Source organism: Panulirus ornatus, chromosome 12 (genome assembly GCF_036320965.1).
Source record: "Panulirus ornatus isolate Po-2019 chromosome 12, ASM3632096v1, whole genome shotgun sequence".
Taxonomy (NCBI): domain Eukaryota; kingdom Metazoa; phylum Arthropoda; class Malacostraca; order Decapoda; family Palinuridae; genus Panulirus; species Panulirus ornatus.
Genome location: NC_092235.1, coordinates 61260777 through 61281828, shown reverse-complemented (window position 1 = coordinate 61281828; position 21052 = coordinate 61260777). Strand labels below are relative to the sequence as shown.

The 21052-nt window shown below is 40.1% G+C and overlaps 1 protein-coding gene across 1 annotated transcript in view; it reads right to left on the bottom strand.

Annotated features, from left to right (window-relative positions):
• LOC139752097 (WD repeat-containing protein 3) overlaps positions 1-21052 on the bottom strand; it is a 50947-nt gene that overhangs the window by 24642 nt on the left and 5253 nt on the right. The window contains exons 3-9 of the mRNA XM_071667973.1: positions 19313-19472; positions 18741-18835; positions 13586-13756; positions 9534-9630; positions 5383-5522; positions 5069-5262; positions 2590-2830 (exon numbers count right to left, since the gene is read on the bottom strand). Of these exons, the coding sequence (XP_071524074.1) occupies positions 2590-2830; positions 5069-5262; positions 5383-5522; positions 9534-9630; positions 13586-13756; positions 18741-18835; positions 19313-19472 (1098 nt within the window). The remainder of the gene's footprint in view (positions 1-2589; positions 2831-5068; positions 5263-5382; positions 5523-9533; positions 9631-13585; positions 13757-18740; positions 18836-19312; positions 19473-21052) is intronic.

Below are 21052 nucleotides of genomic sequence, written 5' to 3'. Positions count from 1 at the left end.
ATATAGCACTGGTGGCAGATTCGGGAGAGAAACTGTGGAGGTAGTTGACTGAGTTTAGTAAAGTGTGTGATAGGAGAAAGTTGAAAGTAAATAAGAGCAAGGCTATTAGGTTCAGCAGGGTGGGTGGACAAGTTAACTAGGAGGTAACTTGTACATATTCATAATTGCTGCCTCCATCCATTTCCGTCGCCACCCCACCACACATGAAATAGCATCTCCAGCTGTCATGTGTAATGCACCAAAACCACACCTCCCTTTCCACATCCAAACCCCAAAGACCTTTCCATGGTTTAACCCAGATGCTTCACATGCCCTGGTTCAATCCACTGACAGCATGTCAACCCTGGTAAACCATATCATTCCAATTAACTCTATTCCTTGGACACCTTTCACCCTCCTGTATATTCAGGCCCTGATCACTCAAAATCTTTTTCATTCCATCCTTCTACGTCTAATTTGGTCTCCTGCTTATCCTTGTTCCCTCCACCTCTCACACATACATCCTCTTTGTCAATCTTTCCTCACTCATTCTCTCTGTGTCCAAACCATTTCAACACACCCTCTTCTGCTCTCTCAACAACACTCTTTTTATTACCACACATCTCTCTTACCCTTTCATCACTTACTCGATCAAACCACCTCACACAACATATTGTCCTCACACATTCCATTTCTAACACATCCACCTTCCACTGCACAACCCTATCTATAGTCCAAGCCTCACAACCATATAACACTGGTGGAACCACTATTCCTTCAAACATACCCTTTTTTTTTTTTTTTTCTCTCTGAGATAATGTTCTCACCTTCCACACATTCTTCAATGCTCCCATAATGTTTGCCCCCTCCTACACCCTGTGACTCACTTCCGCTTCCATGGCTCCATCCGCTGCTAAATCCACTCCAAGATATCTAAAACACTTCACTTCCTCCAGTTTTTCTCCATTCAAACTTACCTCCCAATTAATTTGTCCCTCAACCCTACTGAACCTAATAACCTTGCTCTTATTTACATTCACACTTAATCGCTGTTTCTCATGTTAGTGAGGTATAGGAACAGATGAAAATAGGCTACATCTGCTCATATCCATTCCCTAGCTGTTATGTGTGATGAACTGAAATCACAGCCCCCTATCCAAAAACAGGCCCCCACAGACCTACCTTTCCATGGTTCATTATCCCTGGTTCAGTCCAATGACAACACTCAGACCTGGTATACAAAATGTACCAGTTCACTCTGTTCCTTGCATTCCTTACCCTCCTTGCATGTTGAAGCCCTGATTGCTCAAAATCTTTTCACCCTAACCTTCCATCTCCAATTTGGTCTCACCATTCTCCTTGTTCTTCAAATTATTCTGGTTATATCATATACAGGGCATGTGAAGCATCTGGGGTAAACCATGGAAGGGTCTGTGGGGCCTGGATGTGGATATGGAGCTGTGGTTTCTGTGCATTATACATGACAGCAAGAGACTGAGTGTGAACGAATGTGGCCTTTTTTGTCTGTTATCTTTATGCTACCTTGCTGAAGCAGGGGGTAACAATGCTGCTTCCTGTTGGGTGGGGTAGCAACAGGAATGGATGAAGGTAAGCAAGTATGAATATGTACATGTATATATATGTATATGTCTGTGTATGTGTATATGTATGTATATGTTGATATGTATATGTACGTATATATCCTCACTCATTCTCTCCACGTGACCAAACCATTTCAAAACACCCTCTTCTGCTCTCTCAACCACACTATTTCTATTGCCACACATCTCTCTTACTCTATTATTACTTACTCGATCAAACCACCTCACACCACATATTGTTCTCAAACATCTCATTTCCAGCACATCCACCCTCCTCCGCACAACTCTATCTATAGCCCATGCCTCGCAACCATATAACATTGTTGGAACCACTAATCCTTCAAACATACCCATTTTTGCTTTTCAAGATAATGTTCTCAACTTCCACACATTCTTCCATGCTCCCAGAACTTTCGCCCCCTCCCCCACCCTATAATTCACTTCCGCTTCCATATACAGATATAATGAAGCACAAAATAACAGGATGCAGTAACCCTACTAATTAGAAAAAAATTACTCAAACCATCATTTCATTTCTATTAGTGAATCATACAAGCACAAAAGCTGAAGCAATCCAGTGATGTACAAAAATTGTCTGAATCACTGATCCTAAAGAAATCCACTAACACTCCAACAACAAATCATAACTAATCTACTAATCAAACAGAGAGAAAAACAGAGATAAAACATTACCTTTTCAACACAAGAGAACTTATATATACATTCAGGTGGCACATTTTGCTCAGATGGGATACCAGAATATAAGAAAAAAAGAGAAAAGTGGTCCCATAAAACAATAAGTAAAAATGTGTTTGCACCTGTAATGTACAAAGGTAATCATGAACAGTAAGATTACCTGAGATGCTATGATTAGGGAGATTTAGGAACAGGTTAATGTACTTCAAAGCAAAATAACCTAAGATTAATCATAAGACTGTTAACTGTTTATAACTTTTTTCAAAAATCTTTAAAACTCCAAAAATGAAGCATACAAAAATATATATCTTACAGCTTCCAAATTTCCTTTTTTATCATCATCTATCTTGCTTTTGTCTTCTTTACGATTAAGACTGGACTCATGCACAGTCAGACTGTTATTAACATGAAGCATTGCAATCCTCAAAGATCCAGTCTTCTCAGAAAATACGTCAAGTCCCAGCAATTTATTAGCAGCTCTTACTGTTGGTAGCTTTCTAATTTCATCCGAAAGCACTGGTGCTTTATTTCCTTCAGCATCAGTGGATGACTTTCTGAAATAACAAATATTGTCATGAACTCTAAAAAGTATCCATTTACAGCACATAAAATGAAGGTGCAAGAGGTGTGTCTCTTAAAAGAGAAGGAATATAGATAAGGAAAGAGAAGAGGAACAGATATATGAAGACACTACACAGGAAGAAGTAAAAAGAGCAATGAAGTTATTAAATAATGGAAAAACTTAGAGTTTGGAAAGCAGTGAGTGAGATGGAGAAGGGGGTAGGTTAAACTTCTGTGGAACACATTTGCAGAGTATGTGGGGAATTACAGGAAAGTGGTGTTTGTCAAATTCTAATGAGAAAAGGTGAGAGCATAGTGGGGTGACTGTGGTGAAATACTTTACCACAAACACAATGAAAGCTGCCATATTTGCTGTATGCAGATGATACTGTGTTGTTTGATAACCAAGAGGATGAACTGAATAAAATGGTGAAATACTTTACCACAGAGAAACACAATGAAAGCTGCCACCTTTGCTGTATGCAGATGATGCTGAGTTGTTTGATAACCAAGAGGATGAACTGGATAAAATGTTTCCATGATGTATGCAGGAGGAAGATGCTGACTGTGAATGAAGAGTAAAGAAGCTAGTTTCTGTAGATGATGAGACAATACTGCAGTATTAGTCTGCATGATGAGGAATTGGAAGTTGTGTATTTGATTATACTCCTAAATTCATTAATGTAGCAGCATGGATGGTAATGAAAAGCCTCAACAAGGATTAAAGTGGAAAACCTTAAGCATTTCATCTTTTTCTTCCATACTTGTTTACCATTTTCCACATTTGCAAGATAGCACCAAGAACAGCTGAAGAAAGGCCTCAGTTACATCCATTCTCTAGCCGTCACATGTAATGAACTGAAACCACAGCCCCCTATCCACAGTCAGGCCCCACAGATTTTTCTTGGTTCCCCCAGCTGCTTCTAATCCCGATTCAGTCCACTGACAGCATTTCAGGCATGGAGAAAACTCATAGCCACAAAGCCATCTCTAGTGAATGGTAAAAATTTATGTTCTGAGTTTGTCAGAACCTTTTAAGGAGTACTTGTCCTAGTTCTGATGAAAGGATAAAATCCAAGTATCTATGGTCAGGGTAAATAAATAGGGAAATAAATAACATAATAGCAGTGGAGATGGATAACTTAAGAAGTTCACCCAGAATTATTAGGTCAGACAGAAAAAAGAATGATGTAAGAACAGTTTGTGGAGTACAGAAATCATTGAAAAAGGCACATGGATGACAATCTTTTGGAATGGTACTGCCATTTATAACATGTCACATGATATGCAATAGTATCGAGGAAGATTCAAGGAGAAGAGGAATACCATAAAAGTTACTGATTGATGCATAGAGTAATTATCTTGGCTGGGGATATCTCAAAAGATGTTAAGAAGATTGACTGGGATCTAATGCAATAAAAGTACTTTGTGTATAGAGGTGGTGTGAATGGATACTGTTCCATCTTGAATTACCATGATGGACAAAGTGAAAAGTTAGAATGTGCTTATGTAATTGTGGAAGTCTATTTTCCTTTTCACTGAACAGACCAACATGGGTTGATGACATGTATTTAACTATTTGTAATGTAATGAGAGAAATTCTACTCTCAAAATGGGCAGTTTCACTAAAAAACATCATTACTTATCAAAATACAATGTGTAAGCAATTTGCTATATCAATGAACTATATTATGACTCACTTGGCAAGTTTGTAACCATACAACAAAATGCTTTGATCTCTATTACTGCCATTGTAATCCATATTCTCAACTGATTCTAAAACCCACTAACACCCATGGGAAAAAATCATATTCATACAGATTACTGATTCATAATTATCAGAAAGACAAGTTGAACACTGAAGCACACTCAGTAACCAAGTTTCTTTACTATCACTAAAAAGTTTCTTTTTTCTTTACATACATCTTAAAATACTTTCATTAATACACAGCTAAATCCATCTTATGAAAAGTTTTGTTACTATTCTTTGGAAAACGTTCAAGAAATATTCAAATGACTTGACAAGGGGTAAAAAGCTTTATTGCTATTCTTTGGAAAGCATTTCAAGAAATAATACAAAGATTTGGCAAAGATGCATCCACCAAAACACAGCAAACTGATAAACCCTGTCAAAGATCAATGTTAACATTTCTGCTGAGAATGTTAATAAGCCCCTACCTTGCCCTTTTACGTTCATTTTTCATCTGCTGAGAATGTTAATAAGCCCTTACCTTGCCCTTTTACGTTCATTTTTCAATCTCCTTGCAACTTTAGCCCTTACTTCTTCTTCTGTTAACATGACAAAAAGGTCTACCACTTGCGACTTCCCATAACAGGCCACCACCCGGCCATCAGTGTGTAAGCCACACACTCGGTCACCACGAGAACGAAGTACACTCCCAAGTTTTTCAATTTGTAAGATACTCTGCAGGGAAATGGAGCAATCATCATACACATGAATATTTCTGTAAATCTATTTGACAGTTTCATCTATCATGCAAGATTAATTTGAATAATAATAGAATCTAATCTGAAGTGTACTCACAGCATCATCCTTTACATGATTTTCCTGGTCTGCACCTGTAGCAGCACGCGTTCCTTCTCTATCAATACAAAACATCTTCTCTGGGGGCTCATCTGACTTCAAAGTATCCTCTTCATCTTTGTCCTGTAACTTTTTAGGATCTGAAATTGCAAAAATATAGTTCATCTCTTGCAGCATATTTGTCTACGTGCAGCATATTCTAATACTGTTCACAGACTTCCTTTGTTAACAAACTCAACTTAGGATCTTCATAACCAAACTTTTGGTCTTTGTTGGAGGTAGTATTCTAAAGAACTGACTGGAAATGATGGTGAGTGAGACACAAAGGTACAACACAGTTAAAGGTAAGGAGAGAAAAGAATAGTTGTATGGAGGAAAAAAAATAAAAAAAAAGACTGAAAAGAGCAATAAAGCTGGTTACACTCAAGCCAGTGTCAGGCACTCTCAGTAAGATAAATCCCACCTAAATAAAGTGAGGTTCAATCTGCATGAGTGTCATATAAGTGTGTGCCATTCTTTTGTTTGTTTCCTTGTGCTACCTCGCTAATGCAGGTGACACTGAAAAAGTATAATAAAAAATTGGAGGTGGAAGGATGGAGTAGAAAAGATTCAGAGCGATTGGGGCTGGAATATGCAGGAGGGTGAAAGGCATGCAAGGAATAGAGTGAAGTGGAGTGATGTGGTATATTGGGGTGAACATACTGTCATTGGATTGAACCAGGGCATGTGAAGTGTCTGGGGTAAACCATGGAAAGTTTTGTGGGGCCTGGATGTGGAAAGGGAGCTGTGGTTTCGGTGCATTATACATGAAAGCTAGAGACTGAGTGTGAACAAACGAGGCCGCTGTTGTCTATTCCTGGTGCTACCTTGCGCGCACACAGGGGGAGGCGGGTGTCATTTCATGTGTGGCAGGGTGGCGGCAGGAATGGATGAAGGCAGCATGTATGAATATGTACATGTGTATATATGTACATGTCTGTGTATGTATATCTATGTATACATTGAAATGTATAGGCATGTATATGTGCGTGTGTGGGCGTTTATGTATATACATGTGTATGTGGGTGGGTTGGGCCATTCTTTCATCTGTTTCCTTGCGCTACCTCACTAACGTGGGAGACAGTGACAAAGTATGATAAATAAAATATATATATGATGTGGTTACTACACAAAAGTGCACCTGGGAACTTATCGAGCTTCATTTTCCCCATGGACTCACAGGAATATAGAGATATATACACATATACACATGTACATATACTTGCTTGCCTTCATTCATTCCTGGCACTATCCCGCCCCACAGGAAACTGCATCGCTACCCCCTGCTTCAGCGAGTAAGCAACAGAAAAACAAGCAAAAAGGCCACATTCGTTCACACTCAGTCTCTAGCTGCCATGTGTAATGCATTGAAACCACAGCTCCCTTCCACATCCAGGCCCCACAGACCATTCCATAGTTTACCGAGACACCCCACATGTCACGGTTCTGCCCACTGACAGCATGCCAACCCCGGTATGCCACAATGTTCCAATTCACTCCATTCATTGCAAACCTCTCACCCTCCTGTATGTTCAAGCCATTTCCTGCAGAAGTGAGGTAGCATCAAGAACAGATGAATGAGCCTTAAAGGGAAAAAATCTTCACTTGGTTCATGTCTCTGTTCCTTCTTTTCGAAAAGCAAAACAAGAGGGGAGGATTTCCAGTCCTTGCTCCCACCCCTTTTGGTTGCCTTCTATAACATGCAGGGAATATGTGGGAAGTATTCCTTCTCCCCTATCCCCAGGGATAACATATAAGTTGATTGGTTGGTAAGGATATTCAGCATATGTATGATTCATGGTGAAAAGCCTAAAGGTTGGAGGAATGCATGTATAGTGCCAACATATAAAGGCAAAGGGGATAGAGTATACCTGGAAAATCATATGGGAAAATACTGATTGAGAGGGTGAAGGTATGTACAGAGCACCAGACTGGGGAGGAGCAGTGTGGTTTCAGAAGTGGATCAGGTGTTTGCTTTGAAGAGTGTGTGTAGGAAACACTTAGAAAAACATTTGGATCTGTATGTGGCATTTAAGGATCTGGTATATGATAGGACTGATAGAGATGCTTTGTGGAAAGTCTTGAAAGTACATGATGCGTGAGGTAAGCTGCGAGAAGCAGTGAGAAGTTTTTATCAGGGGTGTAAGGCAAGTGTATGAGTAGAAAGAGAGGAGAGTGATAGGTTTCCAGTGAATGTCAGTCTGCAGCAGGGGTATGTGGTGTCACCATGGTTGTTTAATTTGTTCATGGATGAGGTGGTGAGGGAGTTACAAGAGTTTTGGAGAGGGGCAAATATGCAGTCTACTGGGGATGAGAGGCCAGAGAAGTGAGTCAGTTGTTGTTCACCAATGACACAACACTGGTGGCTGATTCGAGTGTGAAACTGCAGAAATTGGGGATTGAGTTTGGAAAAATGTGTGAAAAGAAAAAGTTGAGAGTAAATGTGAATAAAAGCAAGGTCATTACATTCAGCAGGATTGAGGGACAAGTTAGTTGGGATGTCAGTATGAATGGAGAAAAACTGGAGGAAGTGAAGCGATTTACATATCTGAGAGTGGACTTGGCAGAGTATAGAACCATGAAAGTGGAAGTGAATCATATGGTGGGGGAGGAAGTGAAGGTTTTGGGAATAATGAAGAATGTGTGCAAAGAGAGAACATTACCTAGGAGAGCAAAAATAGATATGTTTGAAGGAATAGTAGTTCTAATAATATCATATGGCTGTGAGGTATGGGCTATAGAAATGATTGTGCTGAGGAGGGTGAATGTGTTGGAAATGAAATGTGTGAGGACAATATATGGTAAGAGGTGATCTGACAGAGTAAGTAATGAAAGGGTATCAGAGATGTGTGGTAATAAGAAGAGCGTGGTTGAAAGAGCAGAAAAGGGTGTGTTGAAATGGCTTGGACATATGGAGAGAATGAGTGAAGAAAGGCTGACAAAGAGGATTTATGTGTCAGAAGTGGAGGAAAGAAGAAGTGGGAGACCATTAAGAGGTGGAAGGATGGAATGAAAAAGCTTCTGAGAAATTGGGGCCTGAACATGTAGGAAGGTGAAAGGTGTGCATGGAATAGAGTAAATTGGAATAATGTGGTATGCTGGGGTCTATGTGCCATCAATGGACTGAACCAGGGCATGTGAAGTGTTTGGGTTAAACCAAGGAAAGGTCTGTGGGACCTGGATGTGGATAGGGAGCTGTGGCTTCAGTGCATTACATATGAAAGCTAGAGATTGGATGTGAGAGAATGAGGCCTTTGTTTGTACGCTTCCTGGTGCTACCTTGCTGATGCAGGGAAAGGTGATAATGTTTCCGGTGGGGGCGGGGTGGCACCAGGAATAAAAGCAAGGCAGGGTATAAGCCAATACATGCCATGTAAATATCATGCCCGATTTGACAACAAAAATGTGTTCTTTGTGTATGTAATAGTATCAATGGATGCACCTGTGTCTTCAAAGTTCATAAAATCACTACTGATTGACACTTAAAATTCAGTCATGAGAGTGCTGAGGCAGGCTGAAGAAAGTTCATGCATTCTAATCCCTCATAGTAAAAGTTCTAATTATCATAAAGCTTATGTATACTACTTAAGTGTGCATTCTAGTCCCTCATAGTAAAAGTTCTAATTATCATTCTACTTATGTATACTTCATAAGTGTAAGTTTTCAAATTCCAGAATCTACAACTGAAATGTAACGGGGCTAGAGTAAACATGAGATTTTTCATTGCTGAATCCATGAGATCTTTCATAATAAAGGTAAAAAATAACAACAGTTCTGAAATTCCCATCTGAATCTTTTGAAAATCGAAAGAAATTCTTAGAGGCTAAAGGATCCACTGATGGACAAGCATCCTTATCAAGGTCAGACCTAAAAGGAAATTCAAAAATCTATACAAAGTTAAAGAGGCAGAGATCAAAGAAAAGAATAAAAGTGTCAAAAAAAGTGGAATACATACCTTTCAAACTAGGACAAGCTGTACATAGGAACACAAATACACAACAATCTTATTCAGCTATTTCAAAGAGAATATACTTTTCAAATATGGTAACAGATTTAGTTCAATATGTTCATGGTGATAACAATATAATCAGTACCTTCTTAAAAACACTTACCAGAATCAGTAAAATGTAGAGACCAAACCCGAAGTTCTGCATCACTGCTCCCTGACACTAATCTTGTATCATCTTGCAGCAATATAAAGTCCCACACCTTAAGATAATTACACAATTATTTTTCACATGCACCTATATATCAAAATTTCTAGTTTTTAAGAGTGCATCTTTTTCATTCTTGTTTATTGTTGCCTGCTTTGGAAAGACAGCATCTTCAACAGATGAAATGACAACCTCATTTGCTCGAGTCCAATCTCAAGCTACCATGTATAATGCACCTAAACCAGAGCCCAAAATCCACAGCTCATCTTCACATATCAAATTCATGGTTTCATTTTATTGCTTAATAGACCTTGGTTCACCCCAGTGACAGCACAATGCCCTTATTACCAAATCAGTCCAATATGCTCTCACCCATTCTTGCCCCTCACCCTCTTGAATATTCAGGCAATGGCACCTCAAAGACTCTTTCACTCTAACCTTCTTGGTATTCCCTTCCCTCTTACTCCCTATGCTTCTACCATGTAGATCTTCTTTATCAGCCTTTATTCACTAATCTTCACTATATATCCAGATCATTTCACCACACCCTGGTCAGCTTTCTTATTCAGACTGTACTTACACAACCAACCATCTTTATATTATGTAGTTTTTTGGCAATTAATCATTTAATTTTGAACACACCCACCCTCTTCCATGTTTCTGCGTTCAGGGCCAAAGGCTCAAACCATACAACACCATCCAGGTTACTATCCTTTAAAATGCTGCAGAAAAAAATCAGGTTATTTCAAATAGGTTTCTTCTGTTTACTGTATGTGTCTTTTTCCCTTAATAAATAGAAATCTGAATTTTCTAGACTTGTTTGCCATTTTCCTCTTTAATGAGGCACCATCAGGAACAGGTGCACTACAGCCCCATTTGCCTATATCCTCTACCTAGCTGTTATATAAAATGGACTAAAATCAGAGTAGATGTGTTCTGATTTTAGAGTTTTATCCATGAGAGATACAGTGCATGAGGAAACATGGCCACTGTTTTTCCGTTCCTGGCACTATGGCAAGATGGGGAAGGATAAACAAGTATGAAAAAAATTATACAGTAACCTCTGGTTCTAATGGACCTCAACGAATCAGAATTAATGGAAGCTTTCTCAGTCATAAATTGTTTATTTTTTTTTTATTCTGCTTCATCACTGTCTCCCTCGTTAGCGAGGTGGCCCAACCCACCCACATACACATGTATATATATACGCGTCCACACACGCAAATATACATACCTATACATCTCAATGTATACATATATATACACACACAGACATATATATATATATACACATGTACATAATTCATACTGTCTGCCTTTATTCATTCCCATCGCCACCTCGCCACACATGGAATAACAACCCCCTCCCCCCTCATGTGTGCGAGGTAGCGCTAGGGAAAGACAACAAATGCCACATTTGTTCACACTTGGTCTCTAGATGTCATGTAATAATGCACCGAAACCACAGTCCCTTTCCACATCCAGGCCCCACAAAACTTTCCATGGTTTACCCCAGACGCTTCAAATGCCCTGGTTCAATCTATTGACAGCACGTCGACCTCGGTATATCACATCGTTCCAATTCACTCTATTCCTTGCACGCCTCTCACCCTCCTGCATGTTCAGGCCCCAATCACTCAAAATCTTTTTCACTCCATCTTTCCACCTCCAATTTGGTCCCACTTCTCGTTCCCTCCACCTCTGACACATATATCCTCTTGGTCAATCTTTCCTCACTCATTCTCTCCATGTGACCAAACCATTTCAAAACACCATCTTCTGCTCTCTCAACCACACTCTTTTTATTACCACACATCTCTCATAAATTATCTTTCAGATTATAACTTCAAGAGGGCAATCAAAATATAAATCCTATGACTGAGGTAGAAAAAGTGAGATTATCAATCCATAACATACACGTACGTTGCCTGGCATTCACCTTATATGCCTGGGTTGTGCAATATAAATATTGTAAATGTGAAATGCACCAAGGAAGTTAAATATGCTGGCCAAATTGAACGTTAATTAATGACGGATTAGTTATAAATCTCAAAATTAATGCTTTGTCAACTATGCAACAATTACTTCTGACCAGTGATTTTTATTTATATTGCCCAGCTTAATGGGATAATTTAGATTAACAAAATTCACATACTGACTTTAGGATTACATAACTATCATATTCACTAACAGTCTCTATATTATGCTTGTCTTTACATTTCAACAATTCATTTCAGAGATCATATAAATAACATAAAAAAAAACACTTAATAACTAAGCAGAGTGAGAGCAAATCACATGAGGGGAGTGGGTGGGTAAGGAATGGGATGTATTTAGGGAAGCAGTGTTGGCTTGTGCAAAAGGTGCATGTGGCATGAGAAAGGTGGGTGGGCAGATTAAAAAGGGTGGGATGAAGAAATAAGGTTGTATGTATATACATACACGTCCACACACGCAAATATACATACTTATACATCTCAATGTACACATATATATACACACACAGACATATACATATATACACATGTACAAAATTCATAGTCTGCCTTTATTTATTTGCATCGCCACCTAGCCACACATGGAATAACATCCCCCTCCCCCCTCATGTGTGCGAGGTAGCGCTAGGAAAAGACAACAAAGGCCCCATTCGTTCACACTCAGTCTCTAGCTGTCATGTAATAATGCCCGAAACTACAGCTCCCTTTCCACACCCAAGCCCCACACAGCTTTCCATGGTTTACCCCAGACACTTCACATGCCCTGATTCAATCCAGTGACAGCACATCAACCCTGGTATACCACATCAATCCAATTCACTCTATTCCTTGCCCGCCTTTCACCCTCCTGCATCTTCAGGCCCCGATCACTCAAAATCTTTTTCACTCCATCTTTCCACCACCAATTTGGTCTCCCACTTCTCATTCCCTCCACCTCTGACACATATATCCTCTTGGTCAATCTTTCCTCATTCATTCTCTCCATGTGCCCAAACCATTTCAAAACACCCTCTTCTGCTCTCTCAACCATGCTCTTTTTATTTCCACACATCTCTCTTATCCTTACATTACTTACTCGATCAAACCACCTCACACCAAATATTGTCCTCAAACATCTCATTTCCAGCACATCCACCCTCCTGCGCACAACTCTATCCATAGCCCACGCCTTGCAACCATACAACATTGTTGGAACCACTATTCCTTCAGACATACCCATTTTTGCTTTCCAAGATAATGTTCTCGACTTCCAAACATTCTTCAAGGCTCCCAGGATTTTCGCCCCCTCCCCTACCCTATGATTCACTTCAGCTTCCATGGTTCCATCCACTGCCAGATCCATTCCCAGATATCTAAAACACTTTACTTCCTCCAGTTTTTCTCCATTCAAACTTACCTCCCAATTGACTTGACCCTCAACCCTACTGTACCTAATAACCTTACTCTTATTCACATTTACTCTTAACTTTCTTCTTTCACACACTTTACCAAACTCAGTCACCGGCTTCTGCAGTTTCTCACATGAATCAGCCACCAGCGCTGTATCATCAGCAAACAACAACTGACTCACTTCCCAAGCTCTCATCCACTACAGACTGCATATATATATATATATATATATATATATATATATATATATATATATATATATATATATATATATATATATATTTCATTTTCTTTCTTTCAAACTATTTGCCATTTCCCGCACCAGCGAGGTAGTGTTAAGAACAGAGGACTGGGCGTTTGAGGGAATATCCTCACCTGGCCCCCTTCTCTGTTCCTTCTTTTGGAAAAAAAAAAAAAAAAAAAAAGGAGAGAGAAAGGAGGATTTCAGCCACCCGCTCCTTTCCCTTTTAGTCGCCTTCTACGACACGCAGGGAATACATGGGAAGTATTCTTTCTCCCCATCCCTAGGGATAAAGTTCAACAACCACATACATAGAGAACTTGAACAGCATTTAGAAATGAATACTGCATGAAAATATACCAAATGCATACAATTCAACTCACCTCAGCACGATGACCAGTAAGAGTTCTAAAACAATGGTTTATTTCTATATCCCAAAACTTGATGAATGAATCCCGACATGATGACACTACTACATTACGATCTTTTAAAAAACGAATCTGGGTTATCTTCCCTTTATGGCCTTTTAAACGAACCATTCCTCGTTCAGATACCTGTAAAACGTTAAAACATGAAATGTATATAAATGCGACATACTTCATTGTGTGTGCTACATATACCCTTCCCCCTACTTTACATAAATGAGCTCCCATGAAAATGTACACACAGTGAACTAGCACAAAGAAGACCTAATAGTATTCATTCATTAATTCATTTTGCTTTGTCGCTGTCTCCTGCGTTAGCGAGGTAGTGCAAGGAAACAGACGAAAGAATGGCCCAACCCACCCACATACACATGTATATACATACACGTCCACACACGCAAATATACATACCTATACATCTCAACATATACATATATATACAAACACAGACATATACATAAATACACATGTACATAATTCATACTGTCTGCCTTTATTCATTCCCATCGCCACCCTGCCACACATGAAATAACAACCCGCTCCCCCTTCATGTGTGCAAGGTAGTGCTTGGAAAAGACAACAAAGGCCACATTCGTTCAAACTCAGTCTCTAGCTGTCATGAAATAATGCACAGAAACCACAGCTCCCTTTCCACATCCAGGCCCCACAGAACTTTCCATGGTTTACCCCAGACGCTTCACATGCCCTGGTTCAATCCACTGACAGCACGCCGACCCCGGTATACCACATCATTCCAATTCACTCTAATCCTTGAATGCCTTTCACCCTCCTGCATGTTCAGGCCCCGATCACTCAAAATCTTTTTCACTCCATCTTTCCACCACCAATTTGGTCTCCCTCTTCTCCTTGTTCCCTCCACCTCTGACACATATATCCTCTTGGTCAATCTTTCCTCACTCATTCTCTCCATGGGACCAAACCACTTCAAAACACTCTCTTCTGCTCTCTCAACCACACTCTTTTTATTACCACACATCTCTCTTATCCTTACATTACTTACTCGATCAAACCACCTCATATTGTCCTCAAACATCTCATTTCCAGCACATCCACCCTCCTGCGCACAACTCTATCCATAGCCCACGCCTCGCAACCATACAACATTGTTGGAACCACTATTCCTTCAAACATACCCATTTTTGCTTTCCAAGATAATGTTCTCGACTTCCACACATTCTTCAAGGCTCCCAGAATTTTCGCCCCCTCCCCCACCCTATGATTCACTTCTGCTTCCATGGTTCCATCCGCTGCCAAATCCACTCCCAGATATCTAAAACACTTCACTTCCTCCAGTCTTTCTCCATTCAAATTTACCTCCCAATTGACTTGACCCTCAACCCTACTGTACCTAATAACCTTGCTCTTATTCACATTTACTCTCAGCCTTCTTCTTTCACACACTTTACCAAACTCAGTCACCAGCTTCTGCAGTTTCTCACATGAATCAGCCACCAGCGCTGTATCATCAGCGAACAACAACTGACTCACTTCCCAAGCTCTCTCATCCACAACAAGCTGCATACTTGCCCCTCTTTCTAAAACTCTTGCATTCACCTCCCTAACAACCCCATCCATAAACAGATTAAACAACCATGGAGACATCACACACCCCTACCGTAAACCTACATTCACTGAGAACCAATCACTTTCCTCTCTTCCTACACGTGCACATGCCTTACATCCTCGATAAAAACTTTTCACTGCTTCTAGCAACTTGCCTCCCACACCATATATTCTTAATACCTTCCACAGAGCATCTCTATCAACTCTATCATATGCCTTCTCCAGATCCATAAATGTTACATACAAATCCATTCATTTTTCTAAGTATTTCTCACATACATTCTTCAAAGTAAACACCTGATCCACAAATCCTCTACCATATCTGAAACCACACTGCTCTTCCCAATCTGCTGCTCTGTACATGCCTTCACCCTCTCAATCAATACCCTCCCATATAATTTCCCAGGAGTACTCAACAAACTTATACCTCTGTAATTTGAGCACTCACCTTTGTCCCCTTTGCCTTTGCACAATGGCACTATGCAAGCATTTCGCCAATCCTCAGGCACCTCACCATGAACCGTACATACATTAAACAACCTTACCAACCAGTCAACAATACAGTCACGCCCTTTTTTTAAATAAATTCCACTGCAATACCATCCAAACCCGCTGCCTTGCCGGCTTTCATCTTCTGCAAAGCTTTTACTACCTCTTCTCTGTTTACCAAATCATTTTCCCTAACCCTCTCACTTTGCACACCACCTCGACCAAAACACCCTATATCTGCCACTCTATCATCAAACACATTCAACAAACCTTCAAAATACACTCCATATCCTTCTCACATCACCACTACTTGTTATCACCTCCCCATTAGCCCCCTTCACTGAAGTTCCCATTTGTTCCCTTGTCTTATGCACTTTATTTCCCTCCTTCCAAAACATCTTTTTATTCTCCCTAAAATTTAATGATACTCTCTCACCCCAACTATCATTTGCCCTCTTTTTCACCAATTGCACCTTTCTTTTGACCTCCTGCCTCTTTCTTTTATACATCTCCCACTCATTTGCATTATTTCCCTGCAAAAATCATCCAAATGCCTCTCTCTTCTCTTTCACTAATAATCTTACTTCTTCATCCCACCACTCACTACCCTTTCTAATCTGCCCACCTCCCATGCTTCTCATGCCACAAGCATCTTTTGCACAAGCCATCACTGCTTCCCTAAATACATCCCATTCCTCCCCCACTCCCCGTACCTTCTTTGTTCTCACCTTTTTCCATTCTGTACTCAGTCTCTCCTGGTACCTCCTCACACAAGTCTCCTTCCCAAGCTCACTTACTCTCACCACTCTCTTTACCCCAACATTCTTTCTTCTTTTCTGGAAACCTCTACAAATCTTCACCTTCGCCTCCACAAGATAGTGATCAGACATCCCTCCACTTGCACCTCTCAGCACATTAACATCCAAGAGTCTCTCTTTCACGCGCCTATCAATTAACACGTAATCCACTAACGCTCTCTGGCCATCTCTCCTACTTACATACGTATACTTATGTATATCTCTCTTTTTAAACCAGGTATTCCCAATCACCAGTCCTTTTTCAGCACATAAATCTACAAGCTCTTCACCATTTCCTTTTACAACACTGAACACCCCATGTATACCAATTATTCACTCAACTGCCACATTCAAATCACCCATCACTGTAACCCGGTCTCGTGCATCAAAACCACTAACACACTCATTCAGCTGCTCCCAAAACACTTGTCTCTCATGATCTTTCTTCTCATGCCCAGGTGCATATGCACCAATAATCACCCATCTCTCTCCATCAACTTTCAGTTTTACCCATATCAATCTAGAGTTTACTTTCTTACACTCTATCTCATACTCCCACCACTCCTGTTTCAGGAGTAGTGCTACTCCTTCCCTTGCTCTTGTCCTCTCACTAACCCTTGACTTTACTCCCAAGACATTCCCAAACCACTCTTCCCCTTTACCCTTGAGCTTCATTTCACTCAGAGCCAAAACATCCGGTTCCTTTCCTCAAACATACTACCTATCTCTCCTTTTTTCTCATCTTGGTTACATGCACACACATTCAGACACCCCAATCTGAGCCTTCGAGGAGGATGAGCACTTCCTGCGTGACTCCTTCTTCTGTTTCCCCTTTCAGAAAGTTAAAATACATGGAGGGGAGGGTTTCTAGCTCCCGTCCCCTTTAGTCGCCTTCTACGACACGTGAGGAATGCGTGGGAAGTATTCTTTCTCCCCTATCCCCAGGGATGCATTCCTAACATCTTCAAAAGTCTCCCTTTCTCACTCTTGCCATGGAAAAAAAGTGTACATACTCATCAATTCTATACAGATGACTTTCATCTAAAAATGATATGGTTTTGGGTGAGGGTGGAGTATTAGTTGGAGAGAGTAGGAGTTTGGGTTTACTATTCCTGTAAAGCCACAAGCATATATCCTTCCACAATATCCCTACCAAGTATCATTCACAGTACTGGTTTGCACTCCATCCCACATACTCCTGATGTTGACAATTGCTGGATGGTGTAGCTTTAACAGAATTCATAATTTGCTGGCTTACTGGGTCCATCTCTACCAACCTGCAACTGGGATTATGCCCACTCTAGCCAGTGTATACTAAGTGATACGACATACTGCACCAAGAATGTGTTGGGTCGCAGAAACACCATTCTAACATGAGGATTGAGGTACGATAAAATTCAGAGTATACTCCAAATGAGTAGAACCCTGAAAGCAAGGTTAAACTGATAGCAGTATTTTTCTATAAAACCACAAACAATTTTCATAATTTCTTTTTATCAAACATTTTCAGTTATCCAAGCCCTCTTGTTCAATCTCCAGTGAACCGGTAGGGGTGTGTTGATTCAAACTTCTCAAGGTAAGGGCTTTGTGTAAGTGATAGAATTGTAAAAGTTTATCTTCAAAATTATATGCCCCTTTTCCATAAAACACAAAAGTCAACCTCGCTTTTTTTGTTGCCTTCTAGCCTTAAGCAGATTTACCTTTCTTAGGAATCTAAGTTCTTTCATGCTTGTGTTACCAAATTAAGCCAGTTTCATCAGCATTAATTTCGTGATGGGGCAAGTAGCACTTACATCCTATGAAAACCTTCTCATGCTACATTCTCATCTGAGAATGTAGCAGTAATTGCAGTGTCAGCACTAGCAACCCCCTCCTATATCCCAGATGTTATGCAGATCTAGGCAGTTGCTAAATCTGTAAAACCAGCTTTTACATTGAAATTCAAGCTCCATTCACCTGGAGACAGTGTAAGTTTCAGAAAATGCATGGAAGTGTACAAAGGACTCAATCCAATACTATAAACTCACAGAGGAGAAGTGCACACTATCCATATTGAGCAACTCATCAAATGTTTGCAAATTAGTCTTTATAGCAAGTACCTTCCCCAATATAAATGTTCAGCAATTTATCAATCTCAGTTCAGAGTCTGGTGACAGAATGTATAAATGTAAAAGGAAAAAATGAAAGTGAATGTGCCTAAACTTAAGTAAATGACATGATAGCTATAATCTATATTATCTTACCACATCCCAGATGACAATTTCACCATCATTACTCCCAGATGCCACTCTCATACCCTGAGGATCCCATGACAAAGATGACACAGCACCTCGATGTCCTGAAAGAATACACTAAATATGAATCAACACCAAGAAGCTGTACTTGTTTAAATCAGGACTCAAGATATCTTCATTCAAGAGAGAGTGAGAATCAAAGGAAAGTGAGTTGAAGTATGCAGAGAGTGGCACTGTTGAAGGATAATGCTGTTCCAGGATAGGATAGAGAGAGAGAATACATATGACATGACAAAAGACTGAGAGTCATCACAGTCAATAGGATAAGAGGGAGACAGTGCCCTAACAATAACTACCACAAAGGACTGATCAGAGAAGCTCTCTTCATATATCTCTTATCATAGCCTCTCCAAATAACTAAACTATGACACAAGTGAACTAAGTTCTTTGAAGTCTGTGCATTAATCATTAACATCCATTATATAAAAACTGAATTAGATAAAAAATAAAGTAACATATGACAATATCAAAAATATGTATGAATACACTTAATTTGCTTTCAACAAAACTATCAATAATACCAGTAAACTTAAGTGGTTGTCCAACCATTAGGTCAAACACTGCAACAGATCCATCAGAGTATCCAACAGCTAAGTGTGTGTTATCAAGAGACCCACGAGCAGGAGGCCGTGGTTCCAATATCGTCACATCTCCATTTACTTCAGCATCTAAGGTTAAAACCTGTTGGGCAGGATATGTGACATGGTAAAAACAACTCATGAGAGATGAGAGAGTAATTTTCCTGTAAAAATACAGTCATCAATACTATCTTATGTGTAGCCTTTGTACCTAACAAGGGCACATCAGAACAAAGAGTGAGCTTAAGGGGAGAGCAATTATACTCATTCAAAGACCTTTTCACTTGAAAGATAGGCTACTCTTACACCACTAAAATGGCTGTTGTGATTATTCTTATCATCATTAAGGGACAATGTCTGAAGGAATAGTAACTCCATCAGTTTTATATGGTTGCGAGGCATGGGCTATAGATAGGGTTGTATGGAGGAGGGTGGATGTGTTGGAAATATAGTCTCAGGACAATATGTGGCAAGAGGTGATCAGGGTGAGAAACTGCAGAAGCTAGTGACTGAGTTTGGTAAAGTGTGTGAAAGAAAAAAGCTAAATGTGAATAAGAGCAAGGTTATTAGATACAGTAGGGTTGAGGGACAAGTCAATTGGGATGTAAGTCTGAATGGAGAAAAACTGGAGGAAGTAAAGTGTTTTAGATATCTGGGAGTGGATTTGGCAGCAGATGGAACCATGGAAGTGGAAGTGAATCATAGGGTGGGAGAGGGGGCGAAAGTTCTGGGAGCGCTGAAAAATGTGTGGAAGGCGAGAACATTATCTTGGAAAGCAAAAATGGGTATGTTTGAAGGAATAGTGGTTCCAACAATGTTATATGCTTGCAAGGCGTGGGCTATAGATAGAGTTGTGTGGAGGAGGGTGGACGTGCTGGAAATGAGATGTTTGAGGAAAATATGTAGTGTGAGGTGGTTTGATTGAGTAAGTAATAACAGGGTAAGAGAGATGTGTGGTAATAAAAAGAGAAAGCAGAAGAGGGTGTTTTGAAATGGTTTGGGCACATGGAGAGAATGAGTGAGGAAAGATTGACCAAGAGGATATATGTGTCAGAGGTGGAGGGAACGAGGAGAAGTGGGAGACCAAATTGGAGGTGGAAAGATGGAGTGAAAAAGATTTTGTGTGATCCGGGCCTGAACATGCAGGAGGGTGAAAGGAGGGCAAGGAATAGAGTGAATTGGATCGATGTGGTATACCGGGGTTGACGTGCTGTCAGTGGATTGAATCGGGGCATGTGAAGTGTCTGGGGTAAACCATGGAAAGCTGTGTAGGTGTGTATATTTGTGTGTGTGGACGTATGTATATACATGTGTATGGGGGTGGGTTGGGCCATTTCTTTCGTCTGTTTCCCTGCGCTACCTCGCAAACGCGGGAGACAGCGACAAAGCAAAAATATATATATATATATATATATATATATATTTCTTTTTCTTTCAAACTATTCGCCATTTCCCGCATTACCGAGGTAGCGTTAAGAACAGTGGACTGGGCCTTTGAGGGAATACCCTCACCTGGCCCAATTCTCTGTTCCTTCTTTTGGAAAAAAAAAAAAAAAAAAAAAAAAAAAAAAAGAAAGTTAAGAGTAAATGTGAATAAGAGCAAGGTTATTAGGTACAGTAGGGTTGAGGGTCAAGTCAATTGGGAGGTGAGTTTGAATGGAGAAAAACTGGAGGAAGTGAAGT